The 20,678-nt window shown below is 40.1% G+C and overlaps 1 protein-coding gene across 4 annotated transcripts in view; it reads left to right on the forward strand.

Annotated features, from left to right (window-relative positions):
* MTR (5-methyltetrahydrofolate-homocysteine methyltransferase) overlaps window positions 1–20,678 on the forward strand; it is a 136,129-nt gene that overhangs the window by 23,182 nt on the left and 92,269 nt on the right. For 2 of the 4 annotated variants that reach the window (XM_061404931.1, XM_061404930.1), the window contains exons 3-13: window positions 98–187; window positions 2,824–2,893; window positions 4,887–4,979; window positions 6,322–6,428; window positions 8,730–8,789; window positions 9,561–9,655; window positions 12,972–13,072; window positions 14,096–14,157; window positions 15,211–15,278; window positions 17,381–17,460; window positions 20,079–20,191. In XM_061404931.1, the coding sequence (XP_061260915.1) occupies window positions 98–187; window positions 2,824–2,893; window positions 4,887–4,979; window positions 6,322–6,428; window positions 8,730–8,789; window positions 9,561–9,655; window positions 12,972–13,072; window positions 14,096–14,157; window positions 15,211–15,278; window positions 17,381–17,460; window positions 20,079–20,191 (939 nt within the window). Of the gene's footprint in view, window positions 1–97; window positions 188–2,823; window positions 2,894–4,886; window positions 4,980–6,321; window positions 6,429–8,729; window positions 8,790–9,560; window positions 9,656–11,881; window positions 11,927–12,971; window positions 13,073–14,095; window positions 14,158–15,210; window positions 15,279–17,380; window positions 17,461–20,078; window positions 20,192–20,678 lie in introns of those variants that run through there. The other 2 variants (XM_061404933.1, XM_061404934.1) reach the window with 2 other exon arrangements.

Consider the following 20,678-nt stretch of genomic DNA (forward strand, 5'->3'; position numbering starts at 1 on the left):
AGGTATTTGGTGAAGATGGTGAGGAAAAGGCAAATTTACTATTAGGAGGCAGGGATTCTGTGACTCATAGCATTGACATGACTTTCTCTTGTTGCAGGAGTACCTCCTAGCTGGGGCAGATATCATTGAAACAAATACTTTCAGCAGCACTTCTATTGCCCAAGCTGACTATGGCCTGGAACACTTGGTAAGGATTTCATTTTTGCTTGTATCTGAGATAGTCATGAGCATTTACTATTGGTAGTTGCTAGTGAGAAAACCAGCCAAACCTGCAGGGTCAAGCTAATATCTAGTTATCTGTTGTTTGTGGTCAGACAGAGGAAATGGTTGGAATCTCTTCGGCTTGTAACCATAACAGCCCAGTCATTTTCCAGCTGGTTTCTTTTGTGGACAAGTGATAATCAAATAAAAATGATGCTTATTATGCAGTAATTGAATAAAAGCATAATGGTTGGCCATGTGTGCAGTTTTGTGAAGCCTTTTTAAATTGAGTGACAGATCTGGTTTCCCTTTTTAAAAAAATGGTGGCAAAATACATGTAACATAAAATTCACCATTTTAACCATGTTTAAGCGTGCAGTTCAATGGCATTACATATATTCACATTGTTTGCTGTGCCACCATTACCACCATCTATCCATGGAACGCTTCATCTTGTAAAACAGTAAACTCTATACCCATTAAACAATAATTCCCAATTTTCCCTTCCCCCAGCCCTTAGAAACCACCATTCTGCTGTCTGTCTTTGTGAATTTAGTTCCTAGCTGCCTCATGTAAGTGGATTATCAGTATTTGTCCTTTTGTGACTGGCTTATTTCACTTAATGTCCCCTAAGGTTCACTCATGCTGTAGCATGCATTGGAATATCCTTCCTTTTTCAAAGTTGAATAGTATTCCATTGTATGGATATACCATATTGTGTTTATTCATTCATCCACTATTGGATACTTAGGTTGGTTCTGCCTTTTGGCTGTTGTGGACAGTGTTACTCTGAGCACAGTGTACAGATAATCTGTTTTGCATCTGTGCTCGCATATCTTTTGAATATATACCCAGAAGTAGAGTTGCTGAGCTATACAGTAATTCTGTTTAATTTTTTGCAAAACTACCACACTATTTTCTGCAGTACCTGCATCATTTTATAAACCCACCAACAGCATACAAGGGTTCCAGTTTTTCCACATCTTTGCCAGCATTTGTCCTGTTTCTTTTTTTTTTTTTTTTAATAACTTTATTTGTTTATTTTTGGCTGTGCTGGGTCTTCGTTGCTGTGCAGGCTTTTCTCTAGTTGTAGCGAGGAGGAGGTCTGCTCTCCAGTTGTGGTGCTCAGGCTTCTCATTGCGGTGACTTCTGTTGCAGACCACAGGACAAGTGCGGGCTTCAGTAGTTGCAGCTCCTGGGCTCTAGAGCACAGAATTAATAGTTGTGGTACACGGGCTTAGTTGCTCTGAGACATGTGATATCTTCCTGGTTAGAGGATCAAGCCCATGTCTCCTGCATTGGCTGCTGCTGCTGCTAAGTCACTTCAGTTGTGTTCGACTCTGTGCGACCCCATAGACGGCAGCCCACCAGGCTCCCCCGTCCCTGGGATTCTTCGGGCAAGAACACTGGAGTGGGTTGCCATTTTCTTCTCCAGTGCATGAAAGTGAAAAGTGAAAGTGAAGTCGCTCAGTCGTGTCCAACTCTTGGCGACCCCATGGACTGCAGCCTACCAGGCTCCTCTGTCCATGGGATTTTCCAGGCAAGAGTACTGAAGTGGGGTGCCGTTGCCTTGGATTCTTTACCACTGAGCACCAGGGAAGCCCTGGATTTGTTTTTGTTTTGTCCTCTTAGCAGGCATCTTAGTGGGTGGGGGGTAAAGGATCTGGTTTCTTTTTAATCAACACAATGCTTCCATATTCAGTTTTTGTAAACCTGATGAAAATAGGTGGTAGAGGCTGAGATTCCTATTTCTGGGTAGAATTTTTCCCAGACTTGCCTCTGTGTTCAGGCATGTAGTCCTGAGTGCCCTGACACTGATTTCCCTCAGTATTGGGGCTTTGTGAAATCACTTGCCTTTGAGGTTATCAAGGGAAAATGAAATCGTGTCATAATTGCTTTTGTGTTATTTTGGGGCAGGATTGGCAAACTTTTTCTTTAAAAGGCCAGGCAGTAAATATTTTAAGCTTTGTTGGCACATACAGTCTCTGTTGCAACTGCTCAACACTGGCATTATAGTGCAAGAGCAGTAATAGCACGTAAATGAATGGGCTTGACTATTTCAATAGAACTTGTGGGCACTGCTTTGGACCTTTGTGTATGCTTGCCTTTTAGTCATAATGAGAGGGTTCATGGCCCTTCTCCAGATCCTCTAGAGGTTAATAATCTACAAAAAGTTCAGACCCACTGTCTCTAACCATTGTATGGTGAAAGAAACCAGGGCCTGAGGGAGTTGCTGAGGGAACTGCCTAGGCAGGTGGTGACAGAGCTGGTTCTGGAACCCAGGTGTCCTATCTCTGAAGCCTGTGATTTTCCCATTACTGTTTTTTTTCTCAGCATATTTCGTGACATCAGCTTATTCTGATGTGCCAGATGTCCAGAGTTTGCCAGCTAGCTCATGGTTTTGGGGAGGAACGTAAAAGTAGTTCCCAAAGACTTGCCCTTCCTGTTGCCTTCATTTCTGGGGCAGCTGGTAGGCCTTATTGGCTAAGATTTTATTCAGACCTCAAATTAATTCACTCTGCATTTTCTTATTGAATAAAATTGAGTTTTAGAAGGTCATGAATTCCTTACTTATTTTATGGAAGAAAAAAGACAAACTAACCCTTGCCATTGATGTATTAGGCCTACCGGATGAACATGTGCTCTGCGGGAGTGGCCAGAAAAGCAGCCGAGGACATATCTCTCCAGACAGGTAAGGAACCTTGTTCTCCTTTTTTTTTTTTCTTTTTGCTTTAAAAATCAAAACAAAAAACCAAAGCTGCTTCCTTTGACATTCTTAGCTGTAATAATCTGTGCTTATTGCCCTTTTTCCTTCCGTGACAGCTGGCCTACAGCAACACTGCAGATGCCATCGTGTACTTGTTTGTAGGTTACTTCTCTGCAGTTTCATAATCAAGCATTCAACGTCTCTCTGAATTGACCCCATCTCCATCGGTCTGTCTCCTGCTCTGTGTTTATTCGATGTTATGTCTTAATTTTATAGCTGGTACCATGGATTCCCCATGCGTTTACAGCTAAGATGATCTCTCCACCTTCAGAAGCACATCTTCAGGTTACTGAGGCGCAACTGACTGCTGTGGTCATAGTGGTGATCATTAAGATATTTGATCTTATCCCTTTTAAGCGACCCTCATCCTTGAGGTTTTCCTTACCTAGGTAAAGAGAGATGGTCTTTGGAGTGTTTTCCACTTCATGCCACTAATGTCTTTGAAGGCGCTGTTGTGTAGCACAGTAGAGTCAGTCTTGCTGGGATTTGAAAAATGGCTCCCCAAAATAACTCACCTCCTGGCTGGCTGCCATAAGAACACTTGGGCACCAGCTGGAGGGGAGGCTTTGAGGGCGGGAAAGGGATAGAAGAAATATATGGAACCCCTTAAGATTTGGAAATGTGAAATTATTGCCAACAGGAAAGATGTAAAGCAAAATTGTTAGGAAGTTAGACACAGCATACTAATGAAGACTGAAGCAATTTATAGGAACTCTGTTTCTGAGAGATAATGTTAAATATGGAAGGGCATAGACTATTGCCCCAAAAGAATCACAGGGCAGAGGATATTCAGTCAGCCAAAGCAGGGAAAGATAAGAGTGTTTTTCTTATACCAACATTATTGTCCAGCTTGGCAGGGGGGTGGAGGGGGTGGATAAAGAATATTGTAACCTGCTAAAGGCTGGGTTATCGATTGGTTGGTAAATGGTAAAACATAACCATTTAGTTAAAATCAACACAAGTGATGAGCAGTGTGCCCCCTGCTTCTGTTATGATATGTAAATGAACACAACATGTCAGGCTCTTAGGAGCACCAGGACTCTAGCCTAAAGGAAAGATTATTCAGGAGTTCTTAAAGAGCTATTAAAGTAAGATTGGATCTCTTTCATACTTTAATTTCAGGCTTTGTAATTACTCATTGTGATTTAATATTTTCCCCCTGCAAAGGCCCTGCAATACAGCAGTGGGGAGCATTTCAAGATCAGTGCTGCTGTGAGGAAATTTTGCAGAACCTATGTTCATGACCTTCAAAGTTTCTTAAGGGTAGGAAGAGAGAATTTGTCCAAGCATAGCTGTGGTGATGCTTCCATGGTAACTCAGATGGTAAAGAATCTGCCTACAATGCGGGAGACCTGGGATCGATCCCTGGGTTGGGAAGATTCCCTGGAGAAGGAAATGGCAACCCACTCCAGTATTCTTGCCTGGAGAGTTCCACAGAGAGAAGAACCTGGGAGGCTACAGTCCATGGGATTGCAGAGTTGGACGTGACTGAATGACTTTCACTTTCACATGGCTGTGGTTGAGAGAAAAGGATTACTAACTGAAACTCTTTGAAGCCAGATATGAGAATTCAGGTTTTTTGCATTGGCTTGGAGGTCACATGTGCACATACTTCATGTCTCATAATTTCCCCAGTGGGGTCCAGGACGGCCCTCATAATCAAATATCTATTTGCAGTAAAATCTATGAATTGTCTACTAAGTGAGTAAAAACTATAAATAGCCTCTTGTAGTTGAGGTGAGGTCAAGTTTTGTTGTTGAATTAAGGGAAGAAGTGAGGCTTTTGTGCTTTCTGAATTTCGGAGCGATGGACAAAAGATTGTATTCCTATGTTCTAGGGAAAATCTGATGGCCTATTGACTCACAACAAAAAGGGCAAGCTATTTAGGGGTTTCACACTTGTTTTTCTTTTCCCAAAGGAATTAAGAGGTATGTGGCAGGAGCTCTGGGTCCAACTAACAAGACACTCTCTGTGTCGCCATCTGTGGAAAGACCAGATTACAGGAACATCAGTGAGTATCATATACAATCATTGACCTTGGGCAAGTACCTCGGTGTTTCAGTAATCTGTACATCTGTAATATGGGGCCAGTGCCAGCTTCTGTTTAGGGGTTGTTGTGACTTAAGGGCTTAGCAGTCCCTGGAATGTGGTAGACATTTAAATAAAAGTGAGCTGTTATTAGTCATTGGATTAGTATTATTTATCTTGAGTCTGCTTTCTGTTGTTGTGTTTGGGCTTCTTTATCAGCTGTGGAAATAAAACCAATCAAAATGAAACTTTAAACTGAGAAGTTGAGCAAATATAGATACTAGGCCTTGGTCAGTTTATAGAATAGCCTGCTAGACTCCACTTTATTTGTCAGGGAGCAGTTATAAACAGACTAACATTATACACCAGCATCTGTAAGCATACTTGCATTGAAATTTTATGAGAAGGGTAGGTCAGTTTAAGCATTAGACTGGAAAAAAAACAAAAAGAATTAAACGGTCAGAGCCAAATAGTAATACCGTGTGTGGTAATGAATTCTGTGTCAAAGACAAGTTCAGGCAAGCGTGATTTGTAGATTTTGGTTCCAGACACACTTTTCCACTAGGAGTTGCTCATTTTGGGCGGACATGTGGCGGAGCTTCTTTTGGTCTTAATGTGGCAGTGGAGAGCTTTCCTCTCTTGCACTATGTAAGATGAAGTAGGCTACTCTATTGAATGTATGTGCATCTTTCCTTTCCTGGGTGAGAGATAAAATGGCGAGTGGGATACCCTCTGAGATGGAAATAGATAAGACATTTTTAACAAAAAGTTTACCCAGGATTTGATTGTACGCTTTTGTGTTTGAGACTGAAATTGCACACCAGGCAGGTTTCTTTTCTGACAGAGTTGGTGTCAGAGGACAGGCGCAAAATCAGTAGAACCACATTTTACCCCAGAGGGCGTGAGAGAATGTGACTCGACCAGTCATGAATCCACACCAGTGTGACACGTTTCTCTAATTATTCCTCACACTCTTCCCTGAATTGATTGATTAAAACCATCCCTGGAAAGATCTGTTTTAAAGATCTTAAAGTAAGAGCCAGGGCTCAAGAAATCATGTCCCTCCCCACCCAGTCAGTGGCTTGTTCTCTTGCTCACATATGGGAGGTGAGCCTGTGTGCAGAGTGTTTAGGAGTGTCTGTGTTTAGTTTGCTGGTTTAACTTCCATCACTGCCATGTTTCTTATAAAATGTGGTGTTGCCCTTCAATTGTGCATACAAACCAGCAATAGGTAGTTCACCTGGAACCAGGCCTAAATTTGATGTGTCCTGGGCTTTCAAAGGATATTGATGACTGATGTCCTGGGTGTGGTTTGTTTTCTGCAGCATTTGATGAACTTGTTGAAGCATACAAAGAGCAGGCCAAAGGGCTTCTGGATGGTGGAGTGGATATCTTACTCATTGAAACTATTTTTGATACCGCCAATGCCAAGGTGAGTTAAAGGAGGAAAAGGGGGCTGATCTGGGGTGCCGGCTGGGGTGCTTCCCCTCATGAAGTGAGGACATACAACATTATTATTTTATATAAAGAACTTTTTAATTATGAAACTGAATATTTTCATGTATAGCTACTGTATGTGCATGGATGCATAGGTCAGATATATATGCACGATTCTAAAATTCAAGATAAATGTATGGAATAAAAAGTAAATATCCTCCCTGCCCCCATTCCCTGGGTATCTAGCTGTCTTCCTGAGGGACAACTGCTGTTCCTGGTGTGGAGGCCCTATGGAGATTCCATTCAGAGAAAAGTATACGAGTGAGTGTGCGTATGTGCTTGTATTCCTTACATACGTACAAAGGTACTTAGTGTGTGGAATAAAAAGTAGCTATCCTCACGCATACATTTTTGACAGTGTCTCTGAGTATAAATTTCTACATGTGAAATTGCTGCGTTAAAGAGTCTGGGCACTGTTACTTTTGATCTCCACCCTCCAAGATTGTACTCATTTATCCTCCAGTCAGGGAGCAGTCCACAGGAATGCTGCTGCTTTCACCACACCCCCTCTATTGAACTTTTTGATCTTTTCCACTCTAATAGGTGAAAAATACTACCTTACTATAGTTTTTATGTATGCAGTATCTCTGTCTGTGGGTTCAGATATGGAAGAGCTTTGGGCATTAGAGGACCTTAGTTTCTGGTCTTGGAACTTAAGAAAACATGGACAGTACAGATTAACACAGCATTTGTGTCTTTACAACCCATTCTAGCTCATATTCTTTTTTGCAGTGACATACACTGTTGGTTCGGAGAAGGCAATGGCACCCCACTCCAGTACTCTTGCCTGGAGATTCCCATAGATGGAGGAGCCTGGCGGGCTGCAGTCCATGGGGTCGCTAGAGTCGGACACGACTGAGCGACTTCACTTTCACGCATTGGAGAAGGAAATGGCAACCCACTCCAGTGTTCTTGCCTGGAGAATCCCAGAGACGGGGGAGCCTGATGGGCTGCTGTTTATGGGGTCGCACAGAGTCGGACACGACTGAGGTGACTTAGCAGCAGCAGCACACTGTTGGTTCATGGACCTACCTTGTTTATGTGAGGCTGTAGAAGTAGAGGCTTCATATTTACGTCTTTTTAGTTTTGATTGAGAGAAGGAAGAAAAAGAGTAGCTCTTCAGCTCTTCCTCAGGGGAAATATTAGTTCATGGGTGGACTTCCAGTCAGCGTTTTTTTTTGTTGTAATATGTACAGTGGAAGCATAAGCTGGAATCAAGATTGCCAGGAGAAATATCAATAACCTCAGATATGCAGATGACACCACCCTTATGGCAGAAAGCTAAGAAGAACTAAAGAGCCTCTTGATGAAAGTGAAAGTGGAGAATGGAAAAGTTGGCTTAAAACTCAACATTCAGAGAACTAAGATCATGGCATCTGGTCCCATCACTTCATGGCAAATAGATGGTTAAACTGTGGAAACAGTGTCAGACTTTATTTTTGGAGCTCCAAAATCACTGCAGATGGTGATTGCAGCTATGAAATTAAAAGATGCTTACTCCTTGGAAGGAAAGTTATGACCAACCTAGATAGCATATTGAAAAGCAGAGACATTACTTTGCCAACAAAGGTCCATCTAGTCAAGGTTATGGTTTTTCCAGTGGTCATGTATGGATGTGAGAGTTGGACTATAAAGCTGAGTGCTGAAGAATTGATGCTTTTGAACTGTGGTGTTGGAGAAGACTCTTGAGAGTCCCTTGGACTGCAAGGAGATCCAGCCAGTCCATCCTAAAGGAGATCAGTCCTGGGTGTTCATTGGAAGGACTGCTGCTGAAGCTGAAATTCCAATACTTTGGCCACCTGATGCAAAGACCTTGATGCTGGGACTTATTTGAAAAGACCTTGATGCTGGGAAAGATTGAGGGCAGGAGGAGAAGGGGACAACAGAGGATGGGATGGTTGGATGGCATCACCGACTCAATGGACATGGGTTTGGGTGAACTCCGGGAGTTGGTGATGGACTGGGAGGCCTGGCGTGCTGCGGTTCACGGGGTCACAAAGAGTCGGACATGACTGGGGGACTGAACTGAACTGAACTGAATATGTACAGTGTTACCTTGAGAAGGGGGTGTGGGTGTTGTATGTCACATGGAGGACTTGTTTCTCCTCCCCAGAGAGTGTGATATGTGTCTTATCTGAAGAGGCCTTGGTAAAAGGAACATTCTGATCAGCCTGTTAGACTGTGACCTTTGACACGGTCTCTCGGTAACAAAGATGTCCCTTTTTCTCCCTGGCAGGCAGCTTTGTTTGCAGTCCAAAAACTTTTTGAAGAGGAGTATGTTCCCCGGCCTGTCTTTGTAAGTCCTAAAGTATTCGCTTGATGAATTTTGTGTTTTTTTTTTTTTTTTTTTTAATATCATCATTTTGAGGGTGGGGTTTTAGTTTTCCTGACACAGAACTTTTGAGAGTATTGATCATCTTTTAGGAACCAACTATTTTAACTTCCTCTCTCTACCTCCCTCCTACCATCACTTCAAACCAATAGCAGTCTTATCTGCGGAAACATGAAGACAACGAATCTAGAGGTGGTTGGTGAAAGGCAGGCTATTCCAAGGAAGCCTGGCTGAATTGGTCCCCAGAGTCAAAGGCTCACTGTCTCTAGGGCCCAGGGAGGGACGGACTTGAAGCTGACCATGAAGCGTCCACCACCAGAGACAGCAGACTGCCAGTTCACCGATGCACTAGGCAGGCCCGCACTGCTTGCTGAGAATAGATTAGAACTCACAAGCGTTGTTAGACGAATCAGATGTTGAACAGCAAGAGACCAGGATAACCTTAAATATCTGTGGAAAGTCCTCTCCGATGGGACTGGTGGTGTAAATCCTAAAGCTTTTTTGGGCACTGCTTTTGCCTCCCTGACTTTCCCTTTTCTCTGTTTCTTTGGCTTTCCAACCTCTCCCCTGGGCACTCATCTGTTTCCAACCATGGTTAAACAGTGTTGCCTTAGTGCTACAGTTCTCTTTCATGTTTGTTTGTTTGTTTGTTTTTAAAGCTTCTTAGTTTTATTTTGTTTTTGAGACTGTATTCTTAAGTCTATGTGGTTGACTGAGTTTACTTTTTGAATTCAGATTTCAGGGACAATTGTTGATAAAAGTGGGCGGACTCTCTCTGGCCAGACTGGGGAGGCATTTGTCATCAGCGTGTCTCATGCAGACCCACTCTGGTGAGTGATCATTCTTTCCTGCCTCCATTCCTTTTGGGGTTCATCTCTTCTAGTGACTACAGCCTGTGACCTGGGAGCGAATTGCTTCTTCATATTCCCTCCGTATCACTTGTGTGAAATATCGACTTTCCTTGAGGTATATTCTGACTGCCCTGAGGACATCAGAAGACAACCTAAATGAATCAATTTGAGTTACTGGGAGAGTTCTTATACTCCTTGGACAAGCCAGAGAGTTGCCTTTTTGTCTGTGAATGTTCCCCTTATAGTTTAAGACTGCCTTGGCCCAGTAAAAACACTTTAAATCTATTATCAGCACTTAAAAACAGCAAGTTTTTTTCACTCTCTGCTTGTGGAGCAACCAGAAACAGCCTAGCTTGGAATAAGGTGAAACAGCCTAATTTGGAATACAGTAGGAATTCGAAAACTTAGATTTTTATCTTTAAAATTAACATGGCCGGGATTTTCCTGGTGGTCCAATGGCTAATACTCTGCACTTCCAATGCAAGGGGCCTGGGTTCAAACCCTGGTCAGGGAACTAGATCCCACATGCTGCAATTCAAAGTTCTGATGCTAAACCAAAGATGGAAGATCCCGAGTGCAGCAACTAAGACCCATTGCAGCCAAAAAAATATATAAATATTTTTAAAAATTAATATGGCTTTTGCATTGTATTTTAAGATATCTCTATATTTTTCTGATCAAAATGGTGATGAGATGGAAGCTCTTAGAGTATACACAGTTTCTTCCTGTGCCTTGTCCATGCGTGGACTACCTCTGCCTGGAGGCTGTGCCTGCCCTGCATTCTCACCCCCACACATGAGCCTTTTAAGTCCATCCCTAGGGTCCTCTCCAGGGACGCTTCCCTCGCTTACCAGCCCAGGTCAATGTTCTTCTCAGAGTGCTCTGTGAACTTTTATTATAGTGTTCGCCATAAAAATAAGAGTCGTAGACGTTTATTGGGAGTTTGCTGTGTGCCAGGCTCAGTTCTAAGTGCTTTATGCTCTTTTAATTTTGGCAACAACACCTTGAGGTAGCTGTTTGCTCTTCAGATCTTTTGTTTATTTTTTTTGAGTTGGGTAGTTTTCTTATTGTTGAGTTTTAAGAATTAAAAAACAAAAACCAGCAACTTTGAATACCATATATGTGTTTTACAAATATTTGCTCCCAGCCTATGGCTTGTCTTCTTATGCTCTTAAAGTCTGCTCTTTCATTGGACAGAGTTTTTAATTTTAGTGAAGTCCAGCTTATCAATTTATTTTTCTTTCATGGAACCTACTTTTGGTACTGTATCTAAAACTCATTGCCAAACCCATGGTCACGTAGATTTATCTCTTGTGTAATCTTTATATACATATTTATATCTTTAATAGTTTTGCAATTTACAGTTAACCATGTTGCATTAATTTTATGAAAGATGTAAGATGTGTGTCTAGATTAAGTTGTCAAATGCGAATGTCCAGTTGTTCCAGCACTGTTTCTTGAAAAGATAGTCCTTTCTCCATTGGATTGCCTTCGCTTCTTTGTCAAAAGTCAGTTGATTATGTTCCTAGATTCTATTCTGCTGCGTTGCTCTGTGCTCTCATCAATACCAGAGGTTCCTTTAGCTTTTTAATGCATCTTGAAGTCAGGTAGTATCAGTCCTTCAACTTTGTTCTTCTCCTCTAAGAATTGTATTAGCAGTTGTTTACTTCTTCATGTAAACTTTAGGATCAGTTCATTGGTATTCACAAATAATTTGCTGGATTTTAATTGATGTGTGTGAATGTATATAAAATTGGGAAAAATTGAGGTCTTAAGTATAATAAATCTTCCCGTTCATGAACTTAGGATATATCTCCATTTATTTAGATCTTCCTTGATTTTTTTCATCAGAGTTTTGAAGTTATACACAAGTATTTCATTTGTTTTGGTGCCATTGTAAATATGTTATGTAAACTGTTATGTTTTGTATTTCAAATTTCAATTGCTCATTGCTAGTGTTTAGGTAAACAGTTAACTTTTGTATATGAACCTTGTACTTTACAGTTTGGGTTCAAAGAGCATTTTAGATGATTCTTTGGAATAGTAATAGATAGTCTTACCTGTGAAAAAAGACAAATTTGTTTCTTCCTTTCCAATCTGCATACCTTTTATTTTCCATTTTCTCTTAATTCCCTCTTAGGACTCCCAGCATGACCTTTAGCAGGAGGTGAAAGAAGTCCTTACCTTGTTCCAGATCTTGTGGGAAAAACATTTAATTCTACATCACCAAATAGATGTGCTTTATCCAGTGTGAGAAGTTTTCTTCTGTTCCTAGTAAACTAGGAGTTTTTTTTTTTTTTATCACAAATGGCAGTTGTGAATTTGTTAAATAAACTTTTTATTGTGGAATAATTTCAGATTTGCATAAAAGTGGCACACATGGTACACAGAGTTCCTGTGTGCTCTTCAGCTAGTTTTTTTTTTTTTTTTAATCTAGTTTTTTCTAATGTGACATCTTGCATTACCTGTGATACTTTCAGCAAAACTAAAAGCATATTACTGTTATCTTAACTCACACACTTTATTTAGGTTTCAAGTTTTTCCACACTGTTCTTTTTCTGTTCCAGGTCTAATCTAGTATATCACATTGCACTAAGAAATCATAATAAAGGGAAAAAAAGTTAAATATGAAAAAATAAAAGATGACATAGTCCCAGTCAAGTTAATTCTTGAATTCCTGAAGGCCTTGGCAGCTCCCGCTGAGAGTGGCTTTGTAGGGGTTTTAGCAGCTCTGCTTTGATCTGTTTTGAGTCGCAGTAAGTTTCATTTGCAAAACACAGAGCTCCTTGGTTGCAAGTAAACCCACTTAATTTATAAGAGGACAAATTCTAAGTCCAAGATCATGTTGCAAGTCAGTTGGATCAAGGGCCAAGTCTTGGTCTTCTAGACTCCCAAAGTGGCTTCCATATACCATTAATATTCCATCGACCTGCAAGATCTTCCTTTTTCTTTCTCTGCAGTATTGCTTTCCAATCAATGTTTATTAGTGGTGGTAATTTGCAGACATTTTTGTTTCGTGGTATACCAGTGATGAAACTGTGAACTTATTTTTTTATTTATAGTGTGGATCCTTAAGCTGTAAGATCATCTGTTGGAGACATGGGCGGAAATATTTAGTGCTGCAGGGAACATCAGTGAGGTGGCTTTGACTGGAGCTGAATTAAATGTGCTTCAAATCAAGAGATTTATGATCTGCTTGGTTTTAAATATACTCCTTTCCTCATCATAACTTTGTATGTGTATAAATATTTAGAATAAAAGAGGGTGCTTCTAATCTCTTCTTTTTGTTTTTCAGCATTGGATTAAATTGTGCTCTGGGTGCAGCTGAAATGAGACCTTTTATTGAAACAGTTGGAAAATGTACAACAGCTTATGTTCTCTGTTATCCCAATGCAGGTATGTGTTTCAGGGGAGTCATACATAGGAGAATCCAGATACACAAGACCTGAGTAGATAGGGAAGCAGATCTGGATTAAAAGAGTTTGTTTTGTAGATCTTAGGATATAGTCAGCTTTTAATAGGAATTTTTTAAATGAAGAATACTTCGGTCTGGACAACTGTTTCCGTCTAGATATGAAAGAACAGTTTGGCTCAGCCTGAAAGTGTCAGAAGTGGACAGAGCTTGGGGGAATGTAGCCTCATTGCTTAACTGACCAGAGTCTTGGAATTGGTGACAGTGCTTGCCATGTGGGCATGGCCAAAGTGATGGGCGCAAAGACCCTGTGTGAGAGCCCTCTTTGTTCCCCTGTATCAACAAATGAGCAGATAAAGAACCTGTTACTTTTCCTCTTTTTAAGTTAGGACTTCAAATTTATGGTATATAAAAATTCATAAGATAAATGTAGACAACTTTTAAGCTGTCCTTTTAATATTGATAATCCATCCTGGGTTAACCAGATTTCCTGGAGTATGTTTTTGAGCATTAGGAATAAGATAACTAGAAGTGGATAATAAATAAAACAGGAAATTGGGTGATTAGATGCTGAAGTCTTACTTGGGAAAACTTACTTGAAAGGGGATGGGCTGTGTTTTGGTTGTTTTTAATTGCATGCCTGGTGCTTGATAGTTCAAAGGATGTGTGGTACTCCCTCAAACCTTGCCCCCTGGCAGCTAGGTGACTAGAATTAATTTCCTTTATAGGAAGGGGAGGGCCAGAGGTAGAGGAATTCAGTCCCATGTAGTAGTGAAGCTTTTCTTTGAAATGGAAAAGAAATAATGGTATTTATTTTCCTCTGTGATTTTGTTGTTGTTTGATATGTTGTCTCTGTACTTATGTTTAATATTATGAATTGTTATTTTTTTAAGTAATCTTGCTTTAATTATAAATAAAAAGTTTGCTAACCTTTTAACCTAAAGCCTTTACAAATACTATGTCTGTTTGTGAAAATTTCCAGTAATGGTTGAAATATGCTTTCTTAGGTCTTCCCAATACCTTCGGTGACTATGATGAAACTCCCCACGTGATGGCCATGCATTTAAAGGTCACGAATCCTCTTTCACTTGGTTTTTAAGAGATAAAGAAATGGAATTTTTGATTTAGAATATTTAGATGTAGACTTTGCCTCTAAAGAAAACCCAATATATAAGTATATATAAGTATATAAGAAATAAAAGCTTAAGATGAATGAATATGATGGAGGCAGAGGAAGGGGCTTGCTGTCAGCATCCCTCTCATAGTAGAAACAAGTGGATTCTCAGTGAGGTCAGACCCAAACTAACTGAAACTCATCCTCTGAGCACTCCCAAGTGGTCTTCTCTACCCACAAAACTGCTGGGTGGCGTTGACATCTCTTTGCTCCCCATTGTCATCACCCCCGCTCTTGTTCTCTCCATACACCTTCCATCTTTGAAGTCCTGGTTCACAAAACCGTATTGCCCACAACTCCTCCTTATTTCTAACCCCTGGGTCTCTTTTCCTCATTCCTTGGATTTTTAGCTTCTGGCTTATTGACATTGTCTCCTCTTCTGACTTAATTCTTATGATTTCAGTACCTTATGTAGATGCTCTTTTCAGTACTGTCACTTTTCATTTCCTTGAGTTCCCTCTCGGTTATCTTTTCCTTCAGACCAGCTGTGGTTAAACTCCCGACCCACATTATGCATTATGTAACCTCTATCACTTGCGATCATTGGAGTACTTGAAATGTGGTTATTGTGACTGAGGAATTGAATTTTTGATTTTTTCAACATTTGAATTTAAATTTAAATACTAATAACTTAGATGTTATTGGAAAATACATTATTCAGTTCACATTCATTCTGCTCAGCATATAGGTAAAAGAAATTTTTATTATGATCAGACAGGCAGATGTCTCATTGCATTTCATCTGAACTGTTCTCTGCTTTTAAGTATCTGAGTCTTGTGAAGGCTTTATATCTAGAGTCAAATATGTTTAGCTCTCTTTTAAATGTAAAATTAGTTATTCAGGAACTGTGGATGGTGGTGAACTTAGAATTGATGCTGAATTGATGGTGAATTGATGGTGGTGAACTTAGAATTCAGATGAGCTCTCTGAAACTTTTTCTAAATGCAGGATTTTGCTGTTGATGGCTTGGTCAACATAGTTGGCGGATGCTGTGGTACGACACCAGATCATATCAGGTGATAATCACTTCTAAGTGTTTAATTTTTTGTTATGGGATGAATTGTGTCCCCCTCAAAATTCATAGATCGAAGCCCTAATCCCCAGTTCTGAATGTGACAATAGTTAGAGGTAGGGTGGTTAAGCAGGTAATTAAGGTAAAATGAGGTCATGTGAATAGATCCTGATCCAGTGTGTGACTGGTGAGGACACACACACACAGGAGGGGACCCTGTGAAAGCACAGGGAGAAGAGGGTCATTTAGAAGCCAAGGAGAGGAAACCAGTCCTACTGACGCCTTGACCTGAGACTTCTAGCCTCCAAAACTTTGAGAAATGAATCTTGCTGTTTAAACTCCTTAGCCTGTGGTATTTCATTATGGCAGTCCTAGCAAACTAGGATACTTTAATTTTTATAAAGTACAAAAATAATAAAATGAAATCCCATGTGCCTAAGATGTAATTTTCATAATTTTCAGCATTTTGCTATTCTTATTTTATCTATTTTCTAACTTCGTTTTCCCCTTTAGATGATTATAAGCAAATGCTAGCTATCTTAACACCGTACCTTTACATAACTGATTAATATTCCAGTGTTTACTTCCAGTGCTCAAGGAAGGACAGCTCATATGTGGAGAAATACCTGCCTCCACTAGATTCTTTCATGGACAGAAAAGACAGTAAGCGGCAAGCACATTGAGGTCAAGAAGAGTATCTTCACCTCACCTGGCACAGTCACTGCTTAATCCAAGTTGTTGAGGATTAAGGAAGGGAGTGTGAGACAGGACATGGTGAAGGGTATGGTTAAGTCCTTGCAGTTTCGTGATTAATCCTCTTATAAAGAGGTTTGGAATTGAAAAACAATTGGAGTAAAATATAGTTGAGGATTGTTTCTTTTTTTTTTTTTTTTCCTAAAGTGACTGATGATCATATTTTGAGCTAGTCACCTGACTGTTCTGCATCTGTTTCATACCTATAAAATATTCACTTTGTGAATTGCCTAATGTTGCACTGCTTTTGTTGACCTCTGTGATAGACTCTATTAAGAGTCTATAATTTTTTAAACATCTTTTAAATACTATCTGAAAGCTATTAATAGTTGAGGATAGCTTATCTTTGGATCTCTTTTTGTTTTTAAGGTTATCGCCTCCTTTATAGGGCTTCCCTTGTGGCTCAGCTGGTAAAGAATCTGCCTGCAAGGCAGGAAATCTGGGTTTAAACCCTGGGTTGGGAAGATCCCCTGAAGAAGGGAAAAGCTACTCCCCACTCCAGTATTCTGGCCTGGAGAATTCCATGCACTGTATAGTCCATGGGGTCACAAAGAGTTGGACATGACTAAGCCACGTTCACATTCACTTTCCTCCTTTATAAAAAGAGTTGCTTCAAAAATACCTATGTGTGTGTGTGTGTGTCTGTTTATCTATCTCTGTATATGTATATTTGCTGCTTTTATTTTGTCATTCACATATTAATTTGGGGGGCTGTAGTGAATGGTTCATACTGGTCCTGATCAGTTTAGTAGAGCAGGCAGATTTTTCAAGGCTGAATAGAGACATATTTCATTGAAGCCGAGAAGGTTCCAAAGAGTATGAATAACTAAAACAAATTTCCAGGAGTAGTTATTTTGGAGTTTTAGTGATGTCTTACTCTGAATCCTCTCTACTGTGTGTGTGTGTGCTTGAAAAAAAATACCTAAAGGATTTAATTTCCTTTGCTCTAGGCATCTCCTCTCCTCTTTACTCTTCCTTCTCAACAATGAAGCCTTTTCTTTCTTTTAAATTACTGTGTGGCTTAAGGACATCTTCAGGTTTGGGAAAGGTCGAGGAGATTTGCTGTGTGCATTTGTGTAAACTGTCTCATATCTGTAGGTGCATGTTTGTAGGTTCACGTCTGAGCATAGAAACTGGTCCAGTCCATACACAGCAGATGGGACAGATACAGAAATGTGAAATATTATAGATTCAGTTTCTGCATTACTGAGAAAACTAAAAAGCACAATTGCTGCTGCACATTTGGAACTAGGTATATAATTATGTTAAACAGACTAAATGTCATAGCTGGAAATCAGCTTAATTGAATTTTGTTCTGAGTTAATGGATATTGTGTTTTCTCTTTTAACTCAGAGAAATTGCTGAAGCTGTGAAAAACTGTAAGCCTAGAGTTCCACCTGCCACTGTTTTCGAAGGGCATATGCTACTGTCTGGTAAGTTGTAAAGGTGTGATTTTTTTATAATTTCAGAAATCGTTTGTAGATTAAGTTTGTATGTTTAGTCTACGTGGTAGTGATGTTTATGTCAAGGAACTTGTTTATTAAGTCAAAGAAGACTATGTGTTTTTCTTGGCACTTAAATTCTGGCAAAGAACCCATTGTGTTTTTTAGGGATGGGAGCAGGAAGATACTTCAGGGAAATGTGAAGGAAGGCACAGGTAGTGCCTTTGGTCAGAATTATTGTGCACTGCTTTGAAAATGTACGTGGAGCACAGCCTAACAATTTTAATTGTCAGATTTGCTGCTAGTTGCTAAAAAATCTAGCCCAGGCTCAAGGTTTTTTAATGATGGTAGTCTCTTCCTAGAAAGTTTTATGTGCTTCTAAAATATCATTGACCTGCTCTTATGTTGAGTATGTGTTCAGGACTTTACAAAGAGTTGTAATATCTATTATTTGTTTTGTTCTCAACAGCCCTGTGGGGTAGGCAGCTTCCCTTTTTCAGAATAAGCTTCAGTGTTCAAAAGAGTGTTGGTAAAATAGGTTATCATGCCAACAATTAGAAAAAAAGCTTTAAATTTTTTATTTTTTCCCACAACACTTTAATGTTGTATTCTTAGAAAATATCTTTAAGCAAAAAGGAAAATGTATATACAGTTTCTTAGAGAACCTGCAAATAGCACACACGAGGAATTCTGCACCCTAACTGAGAATTTAACATTTCTCTAAACTGATGTATTTTTGTTCCATACGTCTCCTAAGAAAAGTGAAATAAAGTACAAGTTACAGTAAAAGTAATAACTACTTTTTTCACTATGAACATACTGCATAGAATTAATCCCAGTGAGTGAGATGAAGTTGAGTTAAAAATATACCTCTTCAGTCTACCCTTTTTTTCCTTTTTATTCTCCAGAAGATAGGATAAAACTAGAAGAAGAGGGATTTGTGATTTATGATACACCCCCTACCCTGAAAAGGGGGCTTTTATTAGAGAGAGGTGTGGTGGAATAGTTTATTTCATCCTCAGATCTTACTTCGGCCAAAGTGTAAGTTGTTCAGTTGTGCCCAGCTCTTTGCGACTCTGTGGACTGTGGTCTGTCAGGCTCCTCTGTCCACGGAATTCTCCAGGCAAGAGTACCAGCGTGGGTTGCCACTCCCTTCTCCCGGGGATCTTCCCCACCCAGGGTTTGAACCTGGGTCTCCCATATTGTAGGCAGATTCTTTACCATCTGAACCACTTCAGCCAAGGACTAAGTTAAAATGGTTAACCTTCGCCACAGTTGAAATAGGAGATAACCATTTAGTTACGATTTTAAAAAGAGTTTCTATATGTAAGAATGAAAGAATTCTTTCTTCTGATTTGAATTTCATGTGCTATTTCTAAATTGTTTTAAAAAAACACCTTCAATCAGATTTTAGAAGAATAACATCAAACATACTCTTTTTAATTGTTCTTTTATAAATTGCAGGCTTGAGAGTAAATGTAGTTTTTCTGTCAGATGCTTCACATTGATAATAGATCAGAAGTGCTTTGTGTGAAATGCTTTTAGAGCAAGGCAGTAGGGCCTCTCTAGCATTTAAATGTTGGCAGCCTGCTTGTGTGTCCTGGGAACTCCAGGTTCTAACTAAAGATCAGGGATGCCCCGAGGCTGGCATGGGGGAATGAGGCCGTGAGGATGGTACCAATGGGGAAGGAAATCACTGGCCCAAACTGGGAAGTGATAGTCTTCCAAGTCAGGGAACAAAAGACCTGGAGCCCTTTCGTAAGCTGAAGCCTCCGAGACAAGTCCCCTGGGGTGCTGACTAAAATGGCTGTACAGGCTCGCATCCTGGGGCTGACTGTCCCCAGAGCCTGCCTGTGACCATCTAGCAAGGCTTCTGCTCCTAATACTGTAAATATTAAGTAGAACAAAAACAGTTAAAGGTCATTTCCTCTGGTAGTACTTTATACTGCATGTTGCTTTTTTCCTCAGTGTAACACATCCATAGTAATTATCTGATATTTGCCACTAAATCAGCCTTTAACGGTGAGATGTTATTGTCCCTTGACAAATAAGGAAGGAGGAGCAAAAAGCCTAAGTGGCTCGCCTAGGGTCAGCTGTCTCCCAGCGTTCAGCCCGAGTCCTTCCTAGTCACCCTGTCTGGCCTTGCTGATTATTGGTTCTTGCCCTCTGGATCAAAGAGATGAGATAAAACTCTAAATACACTGTTGGTAGGATTAAGAAAGCTTACTCCATCTGGCTTCGAGCCCATGTCTGAAGGGACAGCTGGGGAGCATTCCTTTAGATTCTAACCTCATGGCTTTTGCCCCAGAGTCTTGGTTACATAAGAATATGATGATAATTTTGCTTTGTTACTCAGAGCTGGTTACAATTCAGCTCTTTAGAGAAATTTGCAATTTCCAACCCTGAAATATTTCTTCTTTTGAGAGTTCTGGTTATAAACGTAGAGACTTGTACCGTGTTTAAATATCCCTAGGGGAAAAGGCCATGCCTAGCTAGTCAGATGGGATGTGGCATAGAAACTTCTTTTCTATCTCACGACAACATTTGTTTTCTGTCTCTTGTCTTTACATGTATTTTCAGAAAATTTTCAAAATACTTCTCCTTTTAAGGTCTAGAGCCCTTCAGGATTGGACCATACACCAACTTTGTTAACATTGGAGAGCGCTGTAACGTTGCAGGATCCAGGAGATTTGCTAAGCTCATCATGGCAGGAAATTATGAAGTGAGCATCATTAATAAGACCCTTGAGGCATCCGCCATGTATTTTGGCTAAGACAGCATGTAAACAAAGCTGCTCTGCCTTTGATAGCATTGTTAGCAGAGCTACCAGACAGTGTGAGAATGGTAAAGTGTGTTTGCAGCCGGCCAGGCTGGTGGGAGGATGAGGCTTCGAAAAATCAAAGCTGCTCTTGTTGATATTTGTTAAAAAAATGCACTCGAGGTATGAAATGGGATGAGATGGGAGGGACCCAGGTTCTAGCTGTTTCTATTAATTGTGAAATTTTAAAAGTTTGAAGATACTGTTCATTTCAGCTTCTCACAAATCCTTGAAAGAAATGGAAAGCCAAGAAAATTCCTATTTATATTCTCATGACCACATCAGATACTGACCAGCATGGTATTATTGATTCTATTCACTGTAAACTACAATAAACAAGCAAACACAAAAGAAAGAATAGGCCCTGCCTTGAAAAGTTTTGCCCTAGTGT

This window comes from Bos javanicus, chromosome 28, assembly GCF_032452875.1.
Source record: "Bos javanicus breed banteng chromosome 28, ARS-OSU_banteng_1.0, whole genome shotgun sequence".
NCBI classification, from domain to species: Eukaryota; Metazoa; Chordata; class Mammalia; order Artiodactyla; family Bovidae; genus Bos; species Bos javanicus.